At 34.7% G+C, this 24,723-nt stretch overlaps 1 protein-coding gene across 6 annotated transcripts in view; it reads right to left on the bottom strand.

Annotated features, from left to right (window-relative positions):
* Positions 1-24,723, bottom strand: part of VPS13C (vacuolar protein sorting 13 homolog C) — a 170,788-nt gene that overhangs the window by 122,581 nt on the left and 23,484 nt on the right. For 4 of the 6 annotated variants that reach the window (XR_011426104.1, XR_011426105.1, XM_023616348.2 and 1 more), the window contains exons 6-15: positions 17,551-17,613; positions 12,801-12,866; positions 12,432-12,541; positions 9,255-9,314; positions 6,737-6,796; positions 5,832-5,912; positions 4,924-4,981; positions 3,284-3,411; positions 1,965-2,071; positions 971-1,142 (exon numbers count right to left, since the gene is read on the bottom strand). Coding sequence is in view for 3 of the 6 variants with exons in the window: in XM_023616348.2 (XP_023472116.2) it covers positions 971-1,142; positions 1,965-2,071; positions 3,284-3,411; positions 4,924-4,981; positions 5,832-5,912; positions 6,737-6,796; positions 9,255-9,314; positions 12,432-12,541; positions 12,801-12,866; positions 17,551-17,613 (905 nt within the window). In the remaining 3 variants the exon portion in view is untranslated. The remainder of the gene's footprint in view (positions 1-970; positions 1,143-1,964; positions 2,072-3,283; positions 3,412-4,923; positions 4,982-5,831; positions 5,913-6,736; positions 6,797-9,254; positions 9,315-12,431; positions 12,542-12,800; positions 12,867-17,550; positions 17,614-24,723) is intronic. The other 2 variants (XR_011426108.1, XM_023616352.2) reach the window with 1 other exon arrangement.

Raw genomic sequence — 24,723 nt, 5'->3', positions numbered from 1 at the left:
TGAAAATAAGAATTTTAATGAGATCATTACAATACACAGATAGCCATATATGCAAATGAAATCAAGAATATTTAGGAGGAAGACTTGTTTTAGGTATTATCCTTACGGTTCTTACTTCTAACTCTGTTCTTCATTATTTTACAACCATTGTACTAAAGCCACAATTATAAAACACAAAATTTAAGAATGTAAAATTCTGCAAATCAACAAGTAGGCTAAAGCACAAACTGATCTGGGGAACTTATAACATAAAAGTATGTAAGAGGAATCTAATATGTACTGGGTGTGTGTCAGGTCTTACCTCATGCAATTCTCACAACTCAGTGAGACAGATATTGTTTCCATTTTATACATGAGAACACCAGACATGAGATATTAAGAAGCTTGATGCTTTTTCTACTATATAATACTAGTGATTCTCATATATTTCAGAATAATAGGAATTCAATTAATTCTTTACATTATGAATTTGTGGCAGAAATAGTTATATGATCAAGATCATGAGATATTAAGCAAATTATGTATTCAGCGTGGTAGTTTTCTATATTTCAAAAGGGGGTAAATAAGACTCCTCCTATCTTAAGGATTAAGAGTTGTTTTTGAGAAATAATACTTTGAACTCTTTAAAAAAAGCCACTGACAAAACCAATAATATACATCTACCTAATAATAAATATATTTGAGCAGCTCTGATATTGATTTTCTAAACATTATTATAAAAACCAAACACATTTCTCCAAATAGCTCACAGTAACCTCATTTTATCTGATACTAGGACGGGAAGCTTTTTTTTTTTTTTAAGAAGAAAAAAACTGGGAAAAAATACTCTGCATTTTCCCATAAAATTCTCTCAAAAAAGCAACCAGTTCTATTCTTTCTAAAATTGTATTTTAATTCAAATTAAATTTAGAATTAACATTAAAAGATGATTTAACAAATAATACCTTTCACCAATATATGCAAGATATACCTGAATTTGTTTCTGTATTTCTTCGGAGATTTTAGTCTGGGTTAGCTTGTTTTTGTAGGCATTTTTATAACTCTTGAGCAACTGTCTGTGTTTTTTTATGTTACTCCATGACCACATCTGTGTATACCTTCTTATATGAACTTCAAGGACAGAATCAATTGCATACTTCCACCTGCAAATCAAATTTTATCAATGCATATTTGAATATAAAGGTTTAAGAAAAAGCAGGAAAAAGACTAACTTTTTAGATCTACACTGTTACATTTTTTATTCTTATAAACTGTCTTCCTATGAAACTCAGCAATAACATTTCAATTCTCCAGTACAATTCTCTGACTTAAACAGACTGCAAAATGAGCAAACCAGGAAGAGGGTATGCCAAAGCAAAATTACAAAGGCACAGAATGACATGTTATACAAAACTAATAGCATCCCAATTTGATTATAACATTGAGTCCTTGTGGGTGACTAGAGGGCAGTAAGATAAAAAACACTGAAAGTCTTGAATGCTAAGTTAAGAATTAGGGAATAATCTAGAAGCAGGAGTACAAGAGAATGCTTTTATGAAAAAAGTAACAAGGACATAAGATAAAAGATATTCATGTTGGGACCAGCTTGGTGATGTAGTGGTTAAGTTCACGCACTCTGCTTCAGCAGCCCAGGCTTCCCAGGTTTGGATACCTGGAGTGGACCTACACACGGGTCATCAAGGCATGCTTTGGCAGTGTCCCACATACAAAACAGAGGAGGACTGGCACAGATGTTAGCTCAGTGAAAATCTTCCTCAAGCAAAAGCAGGAAGATGGGCAATAGATATTAGCTCAGAGCCAATCTTCCTCACCAAAAAAAAAGAAAGAAAGAAAGAAAGAAAGAAAGAAAGACAGACATTCCTGTCATTAAAAAAAAAAGCAGCTTCGTTACATGGCTTCAAAGGTGTCTTAACTCTGAGAGTCCCTAACTTCATGATTATATGTTAAAAAAAATTCTAACTTACCATTGTCGACCATTGGTATGAAGCGGTAAATAAGGTTTATATTTCCTGTAAGGAGCATTTCTAACCATATAATCCACTGACTCCAAAAGGTCAATCATACTTAAGTACTATTAAAACAAAACAAGGCTACGTTTATTACATTGCACACATGAAGAAACACCAAATTTTATTATATTTTCAGTGTAGTGAGACTCCAAATTCCCTATCAATGAGCATTATAGTTGCCAGGCAACTCAGTAATGTATTTCATCGAATTTAAAACACTTTCAATTATAAGTTGTAACATAATTTTTAAGTTCCGCTGCAAAAGAAAACTGCCACTGATTAAACTGTAATATCACCAATAATTATTTATATCCTATTTTAAAATATGCTAAAGTGTGAAATAAATGCACATCTTAGAAACAATGGTATCTTTAATATAGAAATATGGCATCTGTAACCAGTGACATAGAACACGCTTGTTCCTAAAACTACACATTTTCCTCTGGTCCATCATTTCAGCAGTAGCTATGTACAAGCTGATTTTCAAACTGGTCAAAAAATTATTGCATAAATAATTTCATTTAAAATGTAAATAGCTGAACTTTAATGTATTATAAATGTAAAATATACCCCAGACTTTGAAAACTTAAGGAAAAAGAAAAGGATGTAAAATATCTTAACTTTTTATATTGATTACATGTTGAAATGATAATGTTCTGGATATGTTAGGTTGAATAAAATGTTACTAATTTTATTAATTAGTTTCATTGTTTCTTTCTGCTTCGTTAGTATAACTATTAGAAAATTTAAAATTACATATACAACTTGCATTATATTTTTATAGTACTGCACTGGGCTAAAAGTTCAATTAGCGAAAGCCCCTGGCCTCCTTTTGCTTCCAGTTCTCCAGCTCTGTTATCCCCTGGGCAAATAACCAAACTTAGGAAACAACAGAAGCTGCCAACATAGCTGTTTTAAACATTAAGTAAACAGTGTTTAATATAAGAGTGTCTTCTATTAAAATCTGAGGAAGAAAAAGCACATTAAAATCCTCATCAAGAACCGGGAATTAAGTGGGAATAATGTCATTCACTATAATTTGGTAAGATTCTCTACCAATAAGGAAAAGATCAGATAAAATGAAGGAAAGTATTTCTTAAATTTGATATTTATTTTCTTTTAAAAACATATATATATATCTGTTTTTAGGAGTCAAATTTCATCATAACATACCAAAAGAACCACCAGAGCACTGGAGAAGGAATAATCAAAAAGGACAAAAGCAGTCAAGATTCAATGCTAATTAAAGCTAGAAATGTCCAACTGAATCTTACCTGAGGTTTAGTCAGTTCAATGGCAATATTTTGTACTTCTATGTTCCAATCAAGTTTGGGTGTTTTGAGCTCTGTTTCTGCATAAGGATTCATGTAGAGTTTTGCAGAGGCTGATATTGGCTGGAAAACTTATATCACATAGGAAGACATAAGATATGTTTATATTACATGTAAATAATTATGAAAACACTGTTACTCTGAAAGTGAAGAAAAATGATCAAAAGTATGTAAAAAAAAAAAGTTAAAAAATCACTACCAAAAAATATTTAAGCATCTACTACTTACCTGCATAATACCAACTGTCAAGCTCTGTGGTTAAAATGGAATCACCAAGAAGGAAACTGTACTTGTATGCTTCTAAGTAAGAAATGTACAAAATATAGCCAATCTACTCTTAGTTATTCACAGTATGTGTAAAATTAGGCTTCTCTTCCTTGCTACAAAATAGTTAATGATTTTATTATTCATTAAAAATACTAATACAAGATAGGAAACAAAATTTGGTTAATTTGTGTCATTTAATCACTGGCAGAATTTAGGAACAGAATTACATATATAATTCTTATTACCCAGGAAAAAACTGCTTACTACTTTACTGTTTTCAAAATGATTGTTATATAATCTTAGAATCAACTAAAGAAAATATTTTTGAAGTTGAGAAGTAGTATGAAAAGGTATATTAGGGAAGATGAAAGGGCAAAGTAAGTCATAAATTTTAACTGTGAATAATATTAAAATTACATAAATTTTGATATCTTATATTTACAATTTGCATAAGACTGTATAAAAATTTTAATTTATTTAGAGGTTATTTATGAGTGGAATTGCCTAGGACCAAAGTTGTAGATTTTTCTGAACTAGTTCTTTCACAATTGAAACTAAATGCTTTCACAAACTAGCAGCATTTGAAAACTTTATCACCATTAGATCTTAGAGAGGTCTATGAACATAAAGAGAAAATGCCAACTCTCATACAATGGTAATTAGTTATAAAAGAATATGAAAAACACAAGAGTGAACCAGAGTAATATGGAATATGGCAGAACATGGACATGAAGGCTGAGAACAAACATAAAGAAGGATACTAAATAAAAATAAACCAATAGCTTCTTTAGAATAAAACTGAAATGGAGGAAGTGGGATAAATAAACAAGCAGGCAGCTTTGTTAGAGATCTATTTAAAAATAAATAAAGGTGAGGCTGCCAAGAAATAGAAAAGCTCACTTAAAAAATTCTCTAGAGTGGTTAGTGTCTTACTCAGGCAAGAGTGACATGCTAGGGGTGACCTGAATACCAAGATATCAGAAACTCAGTTATTAAACAAAGAAAAGAAAAGGAAAACCTAATTTCTAAAACAAAGAAGATGGTAACAAGGTACGAAAAAGACATGGAGGTCAAGTGGGGTTAGCAGTAGGGAGTGAACTACAGTCACACTGCCCTTCTCTCTCTTACTCTCCAGCAGTGTTATGCATTATAACCCATTCCTAAATAATTCCTTATAATCCAAATATGCCATATCATAAAACTAAGGTATACAACTAATACTTCCTCTTTGTCAAAGTAACTTATCAGAAAAAGTAAATTAAAATATTTAATTCCATGCCTCCTGTAACATGAAATAAACTTTTGTCATTACTTACTATATTGATGGTTTGGGGGTATTTTGCTACTTGTAAGAATTTCACTTTTCAGCTGATCCTAAACAAAAAATGTGAATTATATAAGAATGAAAAACAAAATGCACACATATTCAGCCACATATACAAAAAAACACTTGGTTCTTAAATCACCGTCTTTTTCCCCTCTTTGTAATTGGGAGTCCACAAGAAAAACACACTGAGCATTATTTACAGATATATTTCTTTAGAAGGAAATATAGAAATAGATAATTTTTTAAAATTCTAAACATCTATAAACAACATTATAACACTGTGTTCCCCTGACTTAAAAAAAATATGTATAAACATCCATGAATTGGGATCTCAAACACTTTCTCAGCTAAGGCAAATCATGTTATAGTATCTTTCTGAGAAATAAGAGAGAGAATCCTGGAATTAATTCAGTTCAGAAAATTCAACTGCTCTTCCTCTGTCCTCTAACTAAATAAACACGACTAAGACTGGCTTAGTACACTGAAATTTTAAATTAATCTTTGATTGTTCAGGAAATCATCATCACAAACACTTAAACCATTCACCAAGGATATACTTTTCAGATCTGAAAGGTATTATCTTTCTTTACAATACTCTTCAAGTAATCATTCTCATATGAAACACCACAGTGTAACCAGAAAGCCATCAAAATGAGAGTGTAAAAGACGATAAACGCAGTTTTAATTTAACAGTATAGATTCTCATCTCACTGTCTAGTGAATGATTTCACAAAGATCTTCAAAAACAAAAGTGCTTCCAAAAACTGTGTTTCACACTTCTGATTTAGCTATATACAACTTAAACAAAAGGCTGATATCCTGTCCTCATTAAGGACCTCTTATGTTAAACAAATTTAGGCAGTGTGATGAGCTCTTCCAGGCATAAACTGAAATTACCAAGATCTGTTCCCTTGATCTCCGGTAAGACACGCTGCAGTTCACGTTCCAGTAGGCACTGAGACTGTCAAGTCGTATAAGCTGCGAAAGAAAATGAAAGAGGTCAAGCAACCAACACATTGAAATTATGAGTCAATATTAAAAGAGTATTCTCATATTTACTAGGCCAAAATTATCCAATTGCCATTTTGAACTTTTAAAGGAAAGAAAATAATGCAAAAATGGGGGGAAATAAATGCATGTTATTCAGAGACTTTATTATTAATCTAGCATTTGCTAAATGGTGCTTCCAGGAACACTATTTCCAAGGAGATTCATTCATTCAATTATCAAATATTTATTGAGAACTTAGTATTAAACAGACCCTGTAAATGTTTTGCTGAGTAAGAAAGACATGATTCCTCCAGTGGATAGGAATGGCTGTTTCAAGGGAGGGTTGAGGGGATAGGATCCTCTGACCAATGAGGTGGGGAAAGCCATATACTAAACATCCCTCTTGAAGATTCACAAGTTTATTAGCATATTTAAAGTATTGTGAAGTCCTGTGGTTTAAAAAGAAATGAAACATACCTGTTTATGAACAGCTTAGTACTTTACTCAGTAACTTACCTGACTAGAGAATATTTTTTCTACAAATCTAATAATATCTCAATTACCTAATGCTCCATAAAATATCATTTGGGAAATATTAATTTTATCCAGTTTCTTTATATGCTAGGTGAAGAACCTAAACTTCAAAATAAGTGATTATAGAAGGTCACATAATAAGTAGCAGAGCCAAAACTAGACCCTAAACTTTTAACTCACATTCCAATGGCCCATTCTGCTCCATCAAAGTTTGTTCAAGAAAATACATTAAGTGTTTGTACCTAGGAAAATAATAAGATTTTAATCTAGTCTAATACCTTGTATATAATTTTTTCTGCTTCATTTAATATGCACGGAGTCCACTGTTTATTTGCAGTCTAAAAGAAAAAGAGAATATCTATGAAATGAAGAATATATAATCTATATCACAAAATAGTGCTCTTATATTTGTAAACTGTAACAAAATAACTTAGGAAGAAAAGGTTTCTAGCTAATGTTAGCTATCTGTTTCTTTACATATCTATAAGACAAAATCAAAGAACACTGAAAATAGAATTGAGGGGGTTCTAATTTCACTGAGCTCATTCATCCAGAAAATAATTACTGAGCTCCTATGTGCCTGAACTGTAGTAGGAACTGGGTACGAATAAAACCAGAGAGCTGGACTAGAAGCTACTGAAGAACGTCCATACACTTTGAAAAAAAAAAAAACTGTTAATGCAAAATAGGAAGTAAACCAGGAGAATATGGAAATCACAGCATGACCGTATTTCTAGAAAACCCGCATGATCAGCAATGCCAAATGCTGACATGAGATAAACTACAATAAACTTATTCAGCAGCCAGGGCATTATTGATGAACTTGTTGACAACAGTTTCAGTGGAGCAGTAGAGTCAGAGTACAGTGGGTGGACAGTCACTAGGAGATGGGGAAACAAAGATAGTAAAGGAAGAAAATTCTCTCAAAAAGTTTAGTTAGAAAGAAGAGAAAGAGACAGCAGTTAAATTGGGCCTGGGTAGGCGGGAGAAGGTTAAGGAGAGGCCTTTTAACTTTGTTGTAAAGGAGAGACTTGAAGGTGTTTAAATGCTTGTAAGAAGAAGTGGGGGCGGGGGAAGGAAGGGGAGTTGAAGATTTAGGAAAGAGAAAGAAATTGATAGCAAGAAGGAAGAAAGGCAGGGAGAGAGGGAAGGAAAAAAGGCTGCTGAGGACATAGGGGAGGATGGGATCCACATCAGAGGCAGGAAGATTACCTTAGTAGTAAGAGTTAGATGGAAACTGGAAAGATAGAAGAGAGGAGTGGTATGGATACAGAAAGAGGTAAGTTTGCTGTTATTCTTGTTGTAATAGTCAATGCAGCAGGTGAAGCAAGAAATAATTGAGCCAGACAATGTTTCAAATGGTTTACACAAACTATCTCATTGAATCACCATGAAAACACTAAAATATAGATACTATTGTATCAGTGAATGAATGAAGGTTAGATAGAAGGAGAGCAACATGGTAACCACTACAACAATATGTTACAAGTGCTTTGAAAATATTTAACTGGGGAGCACAAAAGAAGAAATGGTAAATTCTAAGAGGGAACTAAAAAAGGAGAGAGAAAGACAAGATAATACCTCACATAAGTATAAAAACTTGAGTAGAATCTCCAGGGAGACAAAGGGAAGAGAGTAATACAGGCAAAGAAAACAGTATGAAGAGCCTGAGCAAAAAGATACAGAGACTCAAACAGCGCACGCTAAGGAAACTATGCATTATTCTTATGCATGAGTATGCCTGTTATCAGTCAATGGGAGGTATATGACTACTTTGAATTTTTTGTTTTGTCTGCTAGAAGCTCAAAGTTAAAAACTGTGATCGCTTCTGACTAATATTGCTAGTCTAATTTTTCTGGAAAAATTATCTCTCTACCTTTCAGAACACAGATTCTGGTCTCTTTAAAGGTGTTATTGTATATTTCTTTTTTTATCAAAAGCTACTTTAAATTCATTTTGGAAAGGAGGCAAAGGATAAACAATATGTTAAACACTGACTTCCCTGACTCCCTTTCCTTTGTCCCTCCAGTTCTTTTTCTTTAATATTTCTGCCTTGGTCTTCAACTCAACGTATATCTCTACTTCTCCGTATGCCTGTATCATTCTTAAGGCCCCCATGCAACCATGTCCTTTTTCTGTTTCTCTGGCAGTCTACTTCTTTTTCATGTTTCTTCTTTCCCTACTAAGGTCCTCTCCATATAACTAATGATAAGGCAAACATGTATTTAGTATGATTTACTGCTCACTGTCCCTAACTTTAAAACACATTTCTTACCACATAGTTATCCATAATAGAAATAAAAATGTCCAACATAAATAGAAACACTCCCTATTCTTAAAGGCCTTTAAGAGAAAAACTAAATTGCCTTATAAAATACTTAAATTATCTTATATACATCTCAATATAATATATACACACACACATACATATAAACATGCACACACGTATAAGCTATTTGGAAATTCCACCTACCTATACCAAGAATGACAACATGACTCTATAGAAATTTATCCTCCCCTACTTTCCCATATGTTTAAGAATATAGCTTTTAATTCTTTCAAAACATTTGATATTGACATTTTGATGTTTGTCAAATTCAAAGACAAACTAAAATAATTAGAGAATGTAATAAAAGCATCACTAAAAGTTTTGAACTTCTAAAACAGCTCTAGAAAGATTATACACAAAAATAAAATAGCTATTTGTAGTAATAGTTGATTTTAGGCAATTCATCCTGTGACTTAGAAATAATATTTTACAGGTTCCACAGAAATTTTAAATAAGACCAACATTACCAATAGGCTAAGTTCTCCCAGTGTGACACCAAATGAAAGAGGCTGCTTTGGATCAGTGACCTATCAAACGAGAAAAGGTGACATTAAAATATACTGATGGTGAGAGAGAATCCATGCTCTACTCTTTATAGGAGGCAACATAGGGCAACTGGTTTATAAGAAAGTCACACAACACAAATGGACTTATGGAAAAGAAAGAGGAGGAAGGCAATAACATGGCTGGGATTACCCATATTTTGTAGGCATGACACTGAGATGATACTTTCCCAGTAGAACTCTTTTCTTACTAGAAGAAGACTCACTATGACTCGACAGATTCTTGTCTAGAGAGTTACAAAGAGACAGTCTTACGTCTATCATTAAAGATGCTCTTCATAGACAAATAAAACAAGGTGTCTCAGATAACACTAAATTATTTTTAAAACATTTAAGATTTTCACACTTAGAAATATGATCTGTCTTTTTAAATCTTTAGTTTCCTTGACACTTAAAAAATACTTTGATAGGAAATGTTCAAGATTCTTAATATTTAATTTCCTCAGTCTCTTAACCCAAAATCTGCCAATGTCAAACTTCTGTTCTATTTCTGATCTTCAATATCTAAGTTATGTTTATACACAATGCTTAAACTGTACCACAATGTGTATGATGTCATTGTTTTAGACATCTTAAAGATGTCCAAAAGTCATAGAGATTTTTGGTGATGACAGAAAGTAAGGAAACTAGAAAGTGAAGAAAAAACATAACATGTTAAATCATCCAATAGGGACTCCAGAGTCTAGTCACATAGAGCCTCTCAAACAGGAGAAATGCATGCTCTGGTAAAGCTAAAAAGCACAAATAGCTTTGCAAGCTTTGTGTTTTTTTCAATTTTTGGTGAGAAAGACTGGCCCTGAGCCAACATCTGTTGCCAATCTTCCTCTTTTTGCTTGAGGAAGATTGTCCCTGAGCTACCACCTGTGCCAGTCCTCCTCTATTTTGTATGTGGGTCACTGCTATAGCATGGCTTGATGAGTAGTGTAGGTCCACACCCAGAATCCGAACCCACGAACCTGGGCTCCCAAAGCAGAGCATGCTGAACTTAACCGCTATGCCACCAGGCCAGCCCCATGAGCTTTGTTTTTAATATAAAATATATTACGATTTGTGGCAAAACATATTTTCCTTTATTCCCACCCTTATCTTTTTTATACCTACAGGTAAATAGCTCAAAATAACTTGCAGCTATTTCAGAAGGAACTATAATAAAACACAACTCCTCAGTTGCTAATGCACTACTCACAAACTACTACTATCTTCCACAAGCATCTATGGGATAAATTGTTGTACTTTCCCTACCCCCACTTCCTACATTCTATATTTTTCATTATTCTTCTAGATACAATAATTCAGGTAATCACATTGAAAGAGAAATGATACAAGACCCCTTTACACTTTTTAATTCTTTTCCTTTTAGATCTTATTTTGTCACTGACATCAATTTAAACATAAATGATGTACTTATCCCACTCCTGTGTATCTCAGTAATTTTGGGGGGTTGGAGGGAGCAGGAGAAGATTTGCCCTAAGCTAAAATCTGTTGCCAATCTCCCTCCTTTTTTTCATTTTCCCCTTCCTTTTCCCTCCTCAAAGCCCCAGTACATAGTTGTGTATAGTAAGTTCATTTAGTCCTTCTACGTGAGTCACTGTCACAGCATGGCTACTGACACATGAGAGGTGTGGTTCTGTACCCAGGAACCCAGGAACTGAACCCGGGTCATCACAGTGGAACACACTGAACCTTAACAGCTAGGCCATCAGGGCTGGCTCTGTATTCTTTTATTAGAGAGAAATAATGTACCTTTCTAACTTTACTTGCCCAGTAAAAAAGCTTAGCTTAAGTTCAAACTGAGGTTCTCATTTATCAATATGCCATTAGTTTTAAAGTAATTCTTTCACTTCCATGATGTGTTGAGTACATTTTATTTTTCTAAGTTTTTTATAAACAAGGGTATTGATGAGTTAGTTTTTTAAACATTTATTTGTTTAAAAAATTCAGTTTAGGGGCTGACCCCATGACACAGTGGTTGAGTCCGGCATGCTCTGCTTCACCAGCCTGGGTTCATGGGTTCAGATCCCAGGTGTGGACCTACACCACTCATCAAGCCATGCTGTGGTGGTGACCCACATACCAAATAGAGGAAGACTGGCACAGATGTTAGCTCAGGGCTAATCTTCCTCAAGCAAAAAAAAAGGAAGATTGGCAAATCTCAGAGCAAATCTTCATCACAAAAAAGAAAAAAATTCAGTCTAATGACTATATAAAAGCAAAAGATAAAGTCAAAAGATAAAATAGAAATGGCATATTTTGAAAAACTACAAGTATGTCTTACTGGATATTAAGTTACATAAGGAACAAATCAGGAAAGGAAAATAAATTCTATATATGTCTGTATTGCTTTAATTCAATCCAAATGTAAAGTAAATTAAAAACAAAAAATGCAACTCAATTTTGAAAGAAACGGAATAACATTTCTAATTTCTTAGGTAAATAAAAAAATTCAAGGTTTCTTACATATGTTGCAAACTTTGAAATAAAGCAAAGCATATTAAGTTCAAAATATTTGTTAACACTTTAAAACTCAACAGTAAAACAATGGTTAATGAAATAATGTTAAATTTTTGGTTATAGGCGAAGTTGGGCTTCTAAATATATTGTTGCACATGGATTTGAGTAGTTGTGGGTGTTCAGTTCAACTTGGTGGAACATAAAAAGAATGGGACTAGCAGTCAAGGGACCAGGTTTGAGTTTCCTCTCTACCGACTACCACTAAATTGATTATTTCTTCACCTCCTAGAACTAACCTTTTTGTCGGTATAAAACAAACTAGTGCCTTAAAGTTATACTAGTATAAGTCTTACAGCATTAAACAAATTTCACAATAAATAACACAGGACAGTCTGGAAATCTCTTATTTTAGCTCTAGAAAAGGAGTCTATGGTGGTTTTACAATATATTTACACACAGAACAAAAAAGCCTGACAGAGGAAAGGAGATATGGTAGTGTACTTATCAGAAAAAAAATCAATCTTGGATTTAAAACCAGGTAATGATAATCCATATACAGACAAATCAAGGATCAGTATCATAAAATACACACTTAATTACTAATTTACAGAGTAAACTGAAATTACTTACATCATCTTCATATTTAATGTGAATGTCTGTGATTTTTACTTGTATATTTTTAATTACTTGAGTTGCCAATTTTTCCAAAAATGTATCCTTTTTGGCTTCTTTCGGTTTATCTATAAAAAATAGAAAAATACAAGCTCAAGAGTGGAAATTCTCAGATACCACATAACCAATGACCAAAGGACTGCTAAAGCACTACTCAATGGAAATCACAGCCTATCCTAGCATCCTTGTTTTATTTTAATCGGCATTTCCAACTTAAAACTTACTTTGAAGTTACACTGTAATCTAACATTCATTTTACCTTCAAAGACAGAAATCAAGTGGCAATGTGTATAAATAACACATGGCATAAAAACTACTTTTACCTACCTTTTGAGCGATCGAGACCTTTAAAAGGTTTCTTAAAATGTTTTTTGTGCTTTTTACGTTTACGTCCTTCTCAGTGGAAGCATTTTAGTGAGAAAAGGATAAAATGCAAGTTAGCAGACCAGAGGACAGAAAAGAAAACAAGAGAATTCTTCCTGTCAGCAAATTTTGGTACAATTCACCTTTATTCTAAACTGACTTATTTCGTTTCAAATGGAAATTCACAAACCTTCTTTAGTCTAGAATAACTTTCTTTAATCTAGAAAATAACTTGGCAGGTACAATTATACAGAAATTGGGTAAAATATCCACAACACCCTTTACAATATTTATGACTTCTCACAGTACAAAGTTTAATTTTAATTTCAATTTTACCAAAATATCGGAAATGTAATAATGACAGAATACAAAACTTTCAGAGAAAAGTTTTGATAAATGTGTGGTAGGGACATAGGAACACAAATGAAATGAATGAGTAGGTTGCCGACAGATGACTTCCTCTGGATGACACACCTCACAAGCAGGATCCTTTAATGACTTAAGGATATAAAGAATACAAAAAAAGGGCTTAAAATGTACATTGAACTGTGCATTGAAACTGGTTTAATAATTCCTTTAAAATCTCATCCTCTTTTATTTGGCACTGCCTCACGTCATGGCATTAACCAACACCTATCTTGCCCAGCTTATAAATCTTTCCATTCAACCGCCTACTATACATCAACTCCAGTCTACACTCTTGAAGCAGTCTCTGGATGGTCTCCCCTGCCTCTAGTCTCCACTCTACTTCCTCTTAAACATCCTTCTATACCACTACCAGACAGATATCTTCTAAAATATTATTTACAGCCTGTTAATCCCCTGCTCAAAATTCTTTTAAAGGGTCTCTGCAGCCTACCAGATAAAATGAAAAAGTGTCTGCATGACACAAAGGTCCTTTCAAGATCTGATTGCTATCTCCTTGTCCTGCTCTATCTCCTGCCAGTCATCCTTGCACTGGATACTTCAGAAATACTATTCATACTTTCCAAAACAAGCCACAACTTTCCAATACCTAAGGCTTCTACATGCGTCATGCCCCAAACTTGGGCTGCCTTCCCTGAAGTTCTTCACCAGGCAAACTCCTAGGAGACTTCCAAATGGCAGGTCCAGCACTACTGCCTGTGTGAAGCCTTCTTCAACTATTCCAAGCAGCTCCAGGGCCATCTATCCTTGCACCTTATATAAACTTCCACTAAGCAGTGACTACACTTTATTCAAAATGTTCGCACAGCTTCTTACCACCAGGCAAGAGTCTTCATTAGGACAGGAATTATCCTAATATCTTGCACAAAGCACATGAAACATGTCTGTTCAAGTGATCAAAAAACCCACAGCTGAACATTATAATAAAATAAACTCAGTTAACATTATGTATATTTGAGAAAATATACATGAAATTTAGCTTGAAATTTTAAATTTGTTCTTCTTTGATATTTTAAAGCAAATTTTCCTGCCACTACAAAAACTAAGAACCAAATTCCAGATTACAAGATTACAAACCTTGAGTTTTAAGAAGTAAATATTTAATAAATATATAACAGAATCTAGACTTTGCTATTACCAGTATTTCTTGTCACAGTGATGGTCTCTGAATCTTTTTCATTCATAAATTAAACATCAAGAAAAAGACTGAGTTCTGAAAGAAATACCATTTGAAAAGAAACAAGTAAGAAAGCCAGAGTAGCCCTGAAAACCATCCCACTTGGCGGGAACAGCTTTCAGAGACAGAGGTTCAGCTGCCTGGGTTTAGAGCCTACCATAACTCGCTCTTCTTACCCGACCTCCTATTATCTTTCCGGCTTCACATTTGTTCTAGTACCTTGTTCCATCTTTGATCCAATGCTAGATGCACGTTTATACCTCTCCAAATAGTTTCAAAATCTAATCTGAGTGCTATATAGTTCTTAGGGAAAATTTCTATTTAATCTGGTGAATAATAAATTTATGATTCTCAATCATCTCTAAAGGAGTTCTCAAATACTTTGGTCTCAGGGCTCCTTTAACACATTTAAATTTTGAAATCCTTGAAGAGCTTTTTATTGGTATGAGTTACAACTATTGCTATTTACCCTATTGAAAATCAAAACTGAGAACTTTTTTCAATATTTATTTGTGAACTCAATTTAAAAAAACATTATGTTATAGCATAGATAACATAGAATTATGAAAAATAACTATTTTCCAAACTGCAGTTGTAGTGAGAAGAGTGGCATGGTTTTACATTCCTACAAATATCTTTAATATCTGGCTTAGCAGAAGACAGCTAGATTGGCATAACTACTTCTGCCTTTGATCTGTTGAGATATGTGGTTCAGACTGAAGCATGTGAAGAAAATCTGATCTAACTACAGGTATGTCATAGGAAAAGGGAGGAACATCTTCATGGCCGTTTTATGTAATTTTCAGTTTGGCCTTTCACCAAACTCATACAAGTGGTAGTTTCTTAAAGGTTAGTTGCATCTTGGAATCTGAAACTCTATCAATGAATTTCTCATCCAAATTAAACCAACTGTTCAACCTCGTACTTTAAATACACCTTTTACACATGCCTGATTTTTTATCATGGATTGGTAATATGGAAATATTGCTTCATTGAATTATGCAGATCTTCTAAATGTTGAGTCATTTCATTATTCAATATCAAAAATCACATTTGTTAATATCACCACCAATCTCATCAGAAAAGTCTAAGTATTGGGAGCTGTCAACCTCAAGGTGGTAAACACAAGTTTTTGAAAATTCTAGTTTTTGCTCAAAAGTTCAAATCTTCCTATTAGCAACAAACATTGTCAGTTGTTTATTCTTGAAGCTGTTTTGCTGAAATGTCTACTAAACACTCAAATCTGAATAATAGGAGTCTGTCAGTAATTTTCCCCAGTAAAATGGCTTTTCATGAAAAAAGTAACTAGTTCAGCTGACAACTCAAACAACTGCATAGGTACTTTTCCTTGAGACAATTATCCTACTTCAGTCTGCCTAAGTGCTTTATGCATACTTCCTCAAAAGTCACATGAAATATTAAAGATACATACTGAAGAGCTGAAAGTTTATTAAAATCAAAATTTTCCTATCTCATCAAGGACATTCTTAAATAAAATTGGTGCTTTGTGGCTTTTTTTTACTGTGAGCGCATGGTACAATAGCTATTAACACAGTTTGATACCACTGCCTTGATTCATGCTAAGGCGGCCAGCAATTTTATATAACATTGCTTTTGCATCATTGGCACCAATGTCAACACAGTGAAAAATCAAACAATATTTCAGTATGATTATGAATTTTGACTTTTTGAGAACCATTGCTCTAGACTAATTTAAAAAAACGACACCAAATGAGGAAGGAATACACACTCAGAAACTGCAAAGACGAAAGGATCCTAAAGTACACACAAAGTCCTACCCAATTGAATGAAGATATCATAGACAAAATGAACTATTCTCATTTCAGAATCATCCATATTCTAGGCCTCGTTTTGTATCTAGGCTAATGTATCTTTTCTGGAAAAAAGTAAACTGAATCAATTAGGCTTTCCTTTATAGTGACTTCTGTCTGTCTGGTTTTTTTTAACAATGCTGCCCAATGATTTTGTTATATATTTGAATGGGTCACTGAAATTCACTTGCATCCTGGAGACAGGTTACTCCTAGTATGGTCAGAAAACATTATCCCTGGCAGACACAGCAAGCTGATTCAGTATAACCTACAAAATTGGACAGTGAGCATGAGCATCTCATGCTGTCTCTCATATTAAACAAAGGAACTTTAAGTCATATTAACACAGTCAGCCACACTTACTGAAGGTGCAGATTTGTTAAAAGAGAAACTCTTTCAGGGTAATTCCTTTCAATGCTGTGAAATTTGCCATGCAAATTCCCCCATTTGTCCTAATGAACCTAAACACTAAAGAAGTTTCTAGCTACAGAAGTAATTCTATCACAATGCTTGCTGCTTACATTTCCAGATGCAGACCCCACTTGTCATTTAATCAAAACAAATTTTAAGTGTGACTAAGTTAATATAATAAGCTCCTGAAAAGTTAAATCAAAATATTATTTAATATATTAGAAGTCATTATTTTAACGTACTTGATAAATTTCCTAGGCTATCAAAGAATCCTATTGTAAATCCTAAATGCAGTCAGCCTTCAAATCTGCCTTTTGTGAAGTTTCAAATTTCAAAGTGCACGGGACAGTCATCTATCTAGAGGTGCCTCTGGAGCTACGACAAAGGGGAGCAAATCAGAGAGGTACGAGAAGAAAGTCAGAGCAGCACCTCTTACCAAGGTTCCAAATGAAGTCTGACCCAAAAAAAGTTTCCATTTTGTTGCTTTTTACAAGTCTGAAAACCACTGCGATAGGAGAGGAACTGCCTAACTGAGAAACTACTACATATACTATAGAAGTAAAAGGCGGTCTGGATTTGAAAGTTATCTACAGATCAAATTGTCAGCTTCACAGGGGCAGTGGATTGTGATTGCTTTATCCCATGAACATTCATTCAGTGCAGCACTCGCCACAGGAAGACACTAAATGGTTAGTGAATGAATAAATGGCTGCAGAAGGTAGGGAAAAGGAAATGATGGTAAAGAGGAAAAACATGAATTACATTTCCATATTTTCTAAAAGGATGGCATGTCATAATGGACAAGCACAAGCACAGATAAGAATATGATTTTTTATGTAGCTGAATTTAATTAACCATGCATACCCACCAGGCTTGACGTCCTTGTAAACAAAGTTTTCCAAGCCATATATGAATTCCCCTGAATGTGCGCCTGCATCCGCATGGCAGCAATAACCAAAACGCAAAGCATTAAGCACCCTTAATTTCACAGATGAAATATGTCTAAACTTAATTCAAAGAATTAGAAATCATAGAACAGGTAAAATTTGGCGACACAAAATGATTTATTTCTAAGGAAATATCCACAGTGACACCATTTTCATCATTTCCACATATAAGCTTTATTTTCATAATATTAAAACAAAATTTCTTAATAATTAAAATTATAGCTATTAATAATTTCAAATTAAGCAAGGCAGACAAATATCAATTACAGCTAATGTCTCACTGAATTACTTAAATTTTCAAACAGAGAAAAAGTCTGCTGTTTTGGCTCCCTTTTTGCCTACCATTTTGCCCATTTTAAAGTCAGCTGAAGTGCTCTCATCTTACTTTAGTCTGATCTGTTCTCTTTAGATACACTGCCGGAATCCTTTCTAACCATTTGTGTTAACAATAGCTAGATAGCACCATCTTTCATTTCCCTCCCCAAATACAGAGTAGACACCAGAGCAAGTTCAACCTTCCTAAAACAGCTCTGATCATGTCACTCCCTGGATTTTAAAGAAAGAAAAAAGAAACTTACTGACTCTCCCATTGGCTACAGATTAAAGCCCATTACAATACAGAGTTAAAAATACAGGCTCTAGAGCTAAACTGGGTTCAAATTCTAGCTCTATTACTTTCTAGCGGCGTGATCTAGAACAAGTTATTTAACTTTCAGCTTTCTCAACTGTAAAATTGGAACAATAATAGCCCTATATCATATACTTATATCAGCACTTACATCAATAGTTATAACTATTAAATGAGTCAATTCATATAAAGCATTTTGAAGAGTGACTGGAAAACAGTATATGCTCAATACTCAATAAATGTTAGCTGCTATCACTGTTGTTAGCATCATCATGGCACTCAAATCTCTTAAAACTGGCCTAAACTTAGCTTTCCAACTTACATCGAACTACACTCTATCAAACTCCCAAATCCTTAGCCGTTCCCCATACATGCTCTATGCCTTTCCACCTTCACTGGCCCCTCTACCTAGAATGTCCTCTCTCCTTTCTGCAGACTCATCCTTCTAGACCCAGCTGAAATACATATCTTCACAGTGTCTACTCTGATCTCTTTGGCTGAACAAGATATGTCCATTCTGAACCCCCTTAACACTCTATCTATACCTCCTTGATGGAACTCAACACTTTCTCCTGTTTATTATTATGCATACATCTTATTTTCCCAACTAAAATGTAAGTCTTCGACAGTAGGGTCCAGGTATTTTCTAATTTTTGTGTTTACAACAATGTGTCAAGCAGATTGGCATCAGACTTCTCAAAAGTACTTGGAAGGTAGAAGATATTGCCTTCAAAATTCTAATTTAAAACCTAGCATTCCATCCCTAGCCAAATCAAACATGTGTAGAAGTAAAACACAATGACTTTCAGACTTGAAAGGATTTTAACAATTATAAGGAGTGCACCCTTTCTGAAAGGCTATTTGATATGCTCTGGCAAAACAAACTAACAAAGATCAAAAGGTAAGGGACCCAGAAAACAGTGAATAAAACACAGAAGAGTGATGAAGACCAGTCCCAGGATGACAACTGTGTAGCAAGACTAAAAACATAAGCAGTTCACAAGGAGATCTCCAGAAGAAAATGGGGGACGGGGAGGGGACTAATAGCTGGGTTTGGGCAATTGGAAAATAACATTGACAGTCGTAACATTTCATGCAGCACATGAAAAGAATTAAAAGTAAATTTACATAAAAGACTAAGCAAATAAAAAAGAAGCATTTACAAATTCAAGAAAAACAAAAGATTAGATAAGAAATTAAATACAATCATAATGCATCACTTGACCTATGCAGTGAACAATAATTATACTGTCATAGAAATGTAAATTTTAACTAGTAATTGGCCAAAAATTATGATATAACCATATAATGAGAAGATAGGGAGGTGAATTTAGAGGGAAAGCAGATGGTAAGAGAGATAAACTCCTTGATTACCATAACAGGAAATCCTACATAATGCCTTACATTACTAACTTAGATAATAGCAGAATGTTAGTATTTCTAAAACAATGGTTCTCTCCAAGGAGTGGGTCTAAAGCATAAAGAAGGGTGGAACAGGGGACTGACATTTTTCATGATAAGTCTTTCTGGCAAAACTATTGGATTTTTAAAGTGTGTGTATATACTACTTGATAAAATTAACATTTTAAATACAGAATCTACAGTATTCTGAAATCTTTTGACCTCACTGGGAATTCAATCTTTCTCTTTACTTTATAATAGCCTTTTCAGGAAAATAAACTCACTACAATAAAACGAAAGGAGAAAAACATCAAGGAGTTTATTTTTACAGTTAAGCAAACTCTAGCAATAAACTCATAGTTATACGTCAATTTTCTTTTTTCCCCCACATGACAGTAGGCAGCACTCTATTTTATCAAATAAAACAAATTAGGTAACATGTTTTTTTAAAGCAGATCAGCATAAAGACTTCTTCATTTTTGTCATCTGCTGCTTAGAGTTGAATCACTTCTTCATCTTATCTCTCTGAGTCTCTAGACGTGTGATGGTGCTTTTGTGCTTTTTAAATCAAGAAACAGAGAGGAAGTCAGCATCATGGTGGAGTGAACTTGCCCGAGACTCTCTCCCCTCCAACATACAACAAAAAGGGACATCCATACTCCAACAGAGGACACCCTAACATAGTAAAAAAAAACCTCGGAGAGACACATAGCCACACGATGGAGGGCAAAGAGGCTGGAGCCCCCCTCAGAGGAGCTAGAATGGGGTAAGAGAGATTTTCACTCCCTCTCCTAAAAACTGCCATTGAGACTCCAGGAGGATCTGTGAGAGAAGGAGCCAGGGAGGGGACGCTGGTTCACAGGATCACCAAGGACTCCCGAGGGCCCTTGCAGCCTAGAGAGAAGCCCTCTAATGGGGCAAAAGCTTTCGTGAGGGGTGACCGCATCAAGCCAACACCCCAGGAGACCAAAAAGTGAGAGCTGATTGAGAAAGCTTGGAGTGCACACAGGAGAAAGCACCCCTTCTCCCACCCACCCTGTGCCATACCACTGCCTGGGATATCAGCTGAAAGCAAAGGGCTCAGAATATGTGGCTCTTGACCCCCCCCACCCCACCCAGTGGCGATAGGTGGTAACTGCAACCGAATAATATCAGAATGAGAAAGACCCGATCCTCCAACATCAGACACTACATCAAATCTCCAGACCAAAGAGAAAATGACAAGCACCCAGAACTCAGTCCTGAGGACAGAGAAATATGTAAGCTAAATGACAATGAACTCAAAATAGCTATCATCAAAAAACTCAACAAGGTAAAAGAGAATATAGAGGAACAATTCAACGAGTTCAGGAGCTACTTCACAAAAGAGATTGAAACTATAAAGAAGAATCAATCAGGAATATTAGAGATGAAAGACACAATGGAAGAGATAAAACAAAATATGGATTCCCTGAACACTCAAGTGGACATATAGAGAAGGGTAGCAGCATAATTGAAGATAGATATGTTGAAATGCTCCAGACAGAGGAGGAGAGAGAACTAAGACTAAAAAGAGATGAAGAAAGTCTCTGAGAAATATCCGACTCAATGAGGAAATGCAACATAAGAATTACAGGTATTCAAGAAGATGAAGAGAAGAATGGAGCAGATACCATGTTCAAAGAAATAATAGCAGAGAACTTCCCAAATCTAGGGAAAGAGAGAGAAATACGTGTGGAAGAAGTTTCCACATCTCCTAGACTTATCAATGTAAAAAGACCTACTGCAAGGCATATAGTAATAAAACTGGCAAAAACGAATGGCAAAGAAAGAATACTAAGGGCAGCAAGGCAGAAGAAAATAACCTACACAGGAACCCCTATCAGGCTTTCAGCAGATTTCTCTGCAAGAAACCTTACAAGCTAGGAGAGAATGGAACGACATATTCAAATCTTTAAAAAACAAGAATCTTCAGCCAAGAATACTCTATCCAGCAAAAACATCCTTCAGATATGGGGAAGAAATTAAATCTTTCCCAGACAAACAAAAGCTAAGGGACTCCATAGCCACGAGACGCCCCCCGCCCCCCCCCCCACACACACACACAAGAAAACCTCAAGGACCTCATACCTGAAAAAAGGAAAAAAGGGAGAAAGGAGTCACAAAACACAGAGTAAGGAGATAAATAGAATCAGAACAGGATAGTAAATATTCAACTACAGTATTAGGCTAAAGGGAAGGAAAACAGCAAAAACAAAGACAACCTTGTCACATTAACCACAAACTCCCAACACAAGTTGGAACAAGATATGAGAAAAACAGCTTAGGAGGGGAGGAGGAAAGGGACTGAACTGGTTTAGACTAAGGAAATAAGAGGCTATCAGAAAATGGACTATCTTATAACAAGAGTCTGAATACAAACCTCAGGGTAACCACTAAACAAAAAAGCAGAACAGAGACACAAAAAATAAATAAGGAAAAAACAAAGAAAAACATCATTAAAAACTACATAATTCAATGGGTAGACCAAAACACACAGGACAAGAAACAAAGGAAATGCAGGAAAACTGGAAAATGAGTGATAAAATGACAGCATTAAGCCCTCATACATCAATAATCACCCTAAACATAAATGGATTGAATTCTCCAATAAAAAGACAAAGTGGCAAGATGGATTAAAGAACAGGACCCAACAATTTTCTGCCTCCAGGAAACACATCTCAGCTCCAATGACAAACACAGGCTCAGAGTGAAGGGGTGGAAGACAATACTCCAAGCTAATGGCAAACAAAAGAAAGGTGTTGCAATACTTATATCAGACAAAGTAGACTTCAAGATAAGACAGGTAAAGAAAGACAAAGAGGGGCAGTACATAATGATCAAAGGGACACTCCATCAAGAAGAAATAATGCTTATAAACATCTATGCACCCAACACAGGAGCACCAAAGTTCATAAAGCAACTATTAACAAACCTAAAAGAAGATATTAATAATAACACAATAATAGCAGGGGACCTCAACACCCCACTCACATCAATAGATAGATTATCCAGACAGAAAATCAACAAGGAAACAGTGGAATTAAATGAAAAGCTAAACCAGTTGGACTTAACAGACATACATAGAACACTCCATCCCAAAACAACAGAATACACATTCTTCTCAAGTGCACATGGAACATTTCTAGCTTTATAGCATAGAAATTAATTACAAAATAAAAGCTGAGAAAGGGAGAAAGACATGGAGACTAAACATTATGCTATTGAACAAGCAATGGATCAGTGAATAAATTAAAGAAGAAATCAAAAAATATCTGGAGACAAATGAAAATGATAACATACCATACCAACTCATATGGGATGCGGCAAAAGCTGTATTAAGAGAGAAATTCATCGCAATACAGGCACACCTTAACAAACAAGAAAATTCCCAAATAAGCAATCTCAAATTACACCTAACTGAATTAGAAAAAGAAGAACAAACAAAGGCCAAAGTCAGCAGAAGGAGAGAAATAATAGAAATCAGAGCAGAAATAAATGCTATTGCAACAAAAAAGGCAGTAGAAAGGATCAATGAAACAAAGAGCTGGATGTTTGAGAAGATAAATAAAGTTGACAAATCCCTAGCTTGACTTAGAAAGTAAAAAGAGAGAAAGGTCAGATAAATAAAATCAGAAATGAAAGAGGAGAAATAACAAGACTCCACAGAAATACAACAGATTATAAGAGAATACTATGAAAAACTATATGCCAACAAAATGGATAATCTAGAGGAAACGGATAAATTCTTAGACTCTTACAACCTCCCAAAGATGAGTCAAGAAGAAACAGACAATCTGAATAGACGAATCACAAGGAAAGAGATTGAAAGAGTAATCAAAAGCATCCCAAAGAATAAAACCCCAGGACCAGACAGCTTTCCTGGGGAATTTTGCCAAACTTTCAGAGAGGATTTAATATCTATCCTTCTCAAGCTATTCCAAAAACTTAGGGAAGATGGAACACTTCCTAACACATTCTATAAAGCCAACATCACTCTGATACCACAGCCTGACAAGGACAGCACAAAAAAGGAAAACTACAGGCCAATATCGCTAATGAACATAGATGCAAAAATCCTCAACAAAATTTTGGCAACCCAAATTCAGCAATACATCAAAAGGATCAGACATCATGATCAAGTGGGATTCATACCAGGGACCCAGGGATGGTTCAACATCCACAAATCAATCAACATGATACACCACATCAACAAATTGAGGAATAAAAACACATGATCATCTCAATAGATGCAGAGAAAGCATTTAACAAGATCCAACAGCCATTTATGATAAAAACTCTTAACAAAAAGGGGATAGAAGGACATTACCTCAACATAATAAAACCCACAGCCAACATCATACTCAATGGGCAAAAACTGAACGCTGTCCCCCTGAGGACAGGAACAGGAAAAGGATAACCACGCTTATTCAACATAGTACTGGAGATTTCAGCCAGAACAATTAGGCAAGAGAAAGGAATAAAAGGAATCCAAACAGGAGGTGCAGAAGTGAAACTCTTGCTGTTTGCAGACGACATGATCTTATATACAGAAAACCCAAAAAAATCCATCAGAAAACTAATAGAAATAATTAACAACTACAATAAACTTGCAGGGTACAGAATCAACTTACAAAACTCAGTTGCTTTTCTATACTCTAATAACGAACTTACAGAAAGAGAACTCAAGAATACAATTCTATTTGCAATCACAACTAAAAGAATAAAGCACCTAGGAATAATTTTAACCAAGGAGGTGAAGGACTTATATAATGAAAACTATAAGACATTACTGAAAGAAATTGATAACGACCTAAAGAGATGGAAAGAGATTCCTTGCTCATGGATCGGAAGAATAAATATAGTTAAAATGTCCATACTACCCAAAGCAATCTACAGATTCAATGCAATCCCAATCAGAATCCCAATGACATTCTTCACAGAAATAGAGCAAAGAATTCTAAAATTCATTTGGGGCAACCAAAGACCCCAAATTGCTAAAGCAATACTGAGAAAAAAGAACAAAGCTGGAGGCATCACAATCCCT

The sequence above is a fragment of the Equus caballus genome, chromosome 1 (assembly GCF_041296265.1).
Source record: "Equus caballus isolate H_3958 breed thoroughbred chromosome 1, TB-T2T, whole genome shotgun sequence".
Taxonomy (NCBI): domain Eukaryota; kingdom Metazoa; phylum Chordata; class Mammalia; order Perissodactyla; family Equidae; genus Equus; species Equus caballus.
This window is presented reverse-complemented; position numbering and strand designations above follow the sequence as displayed.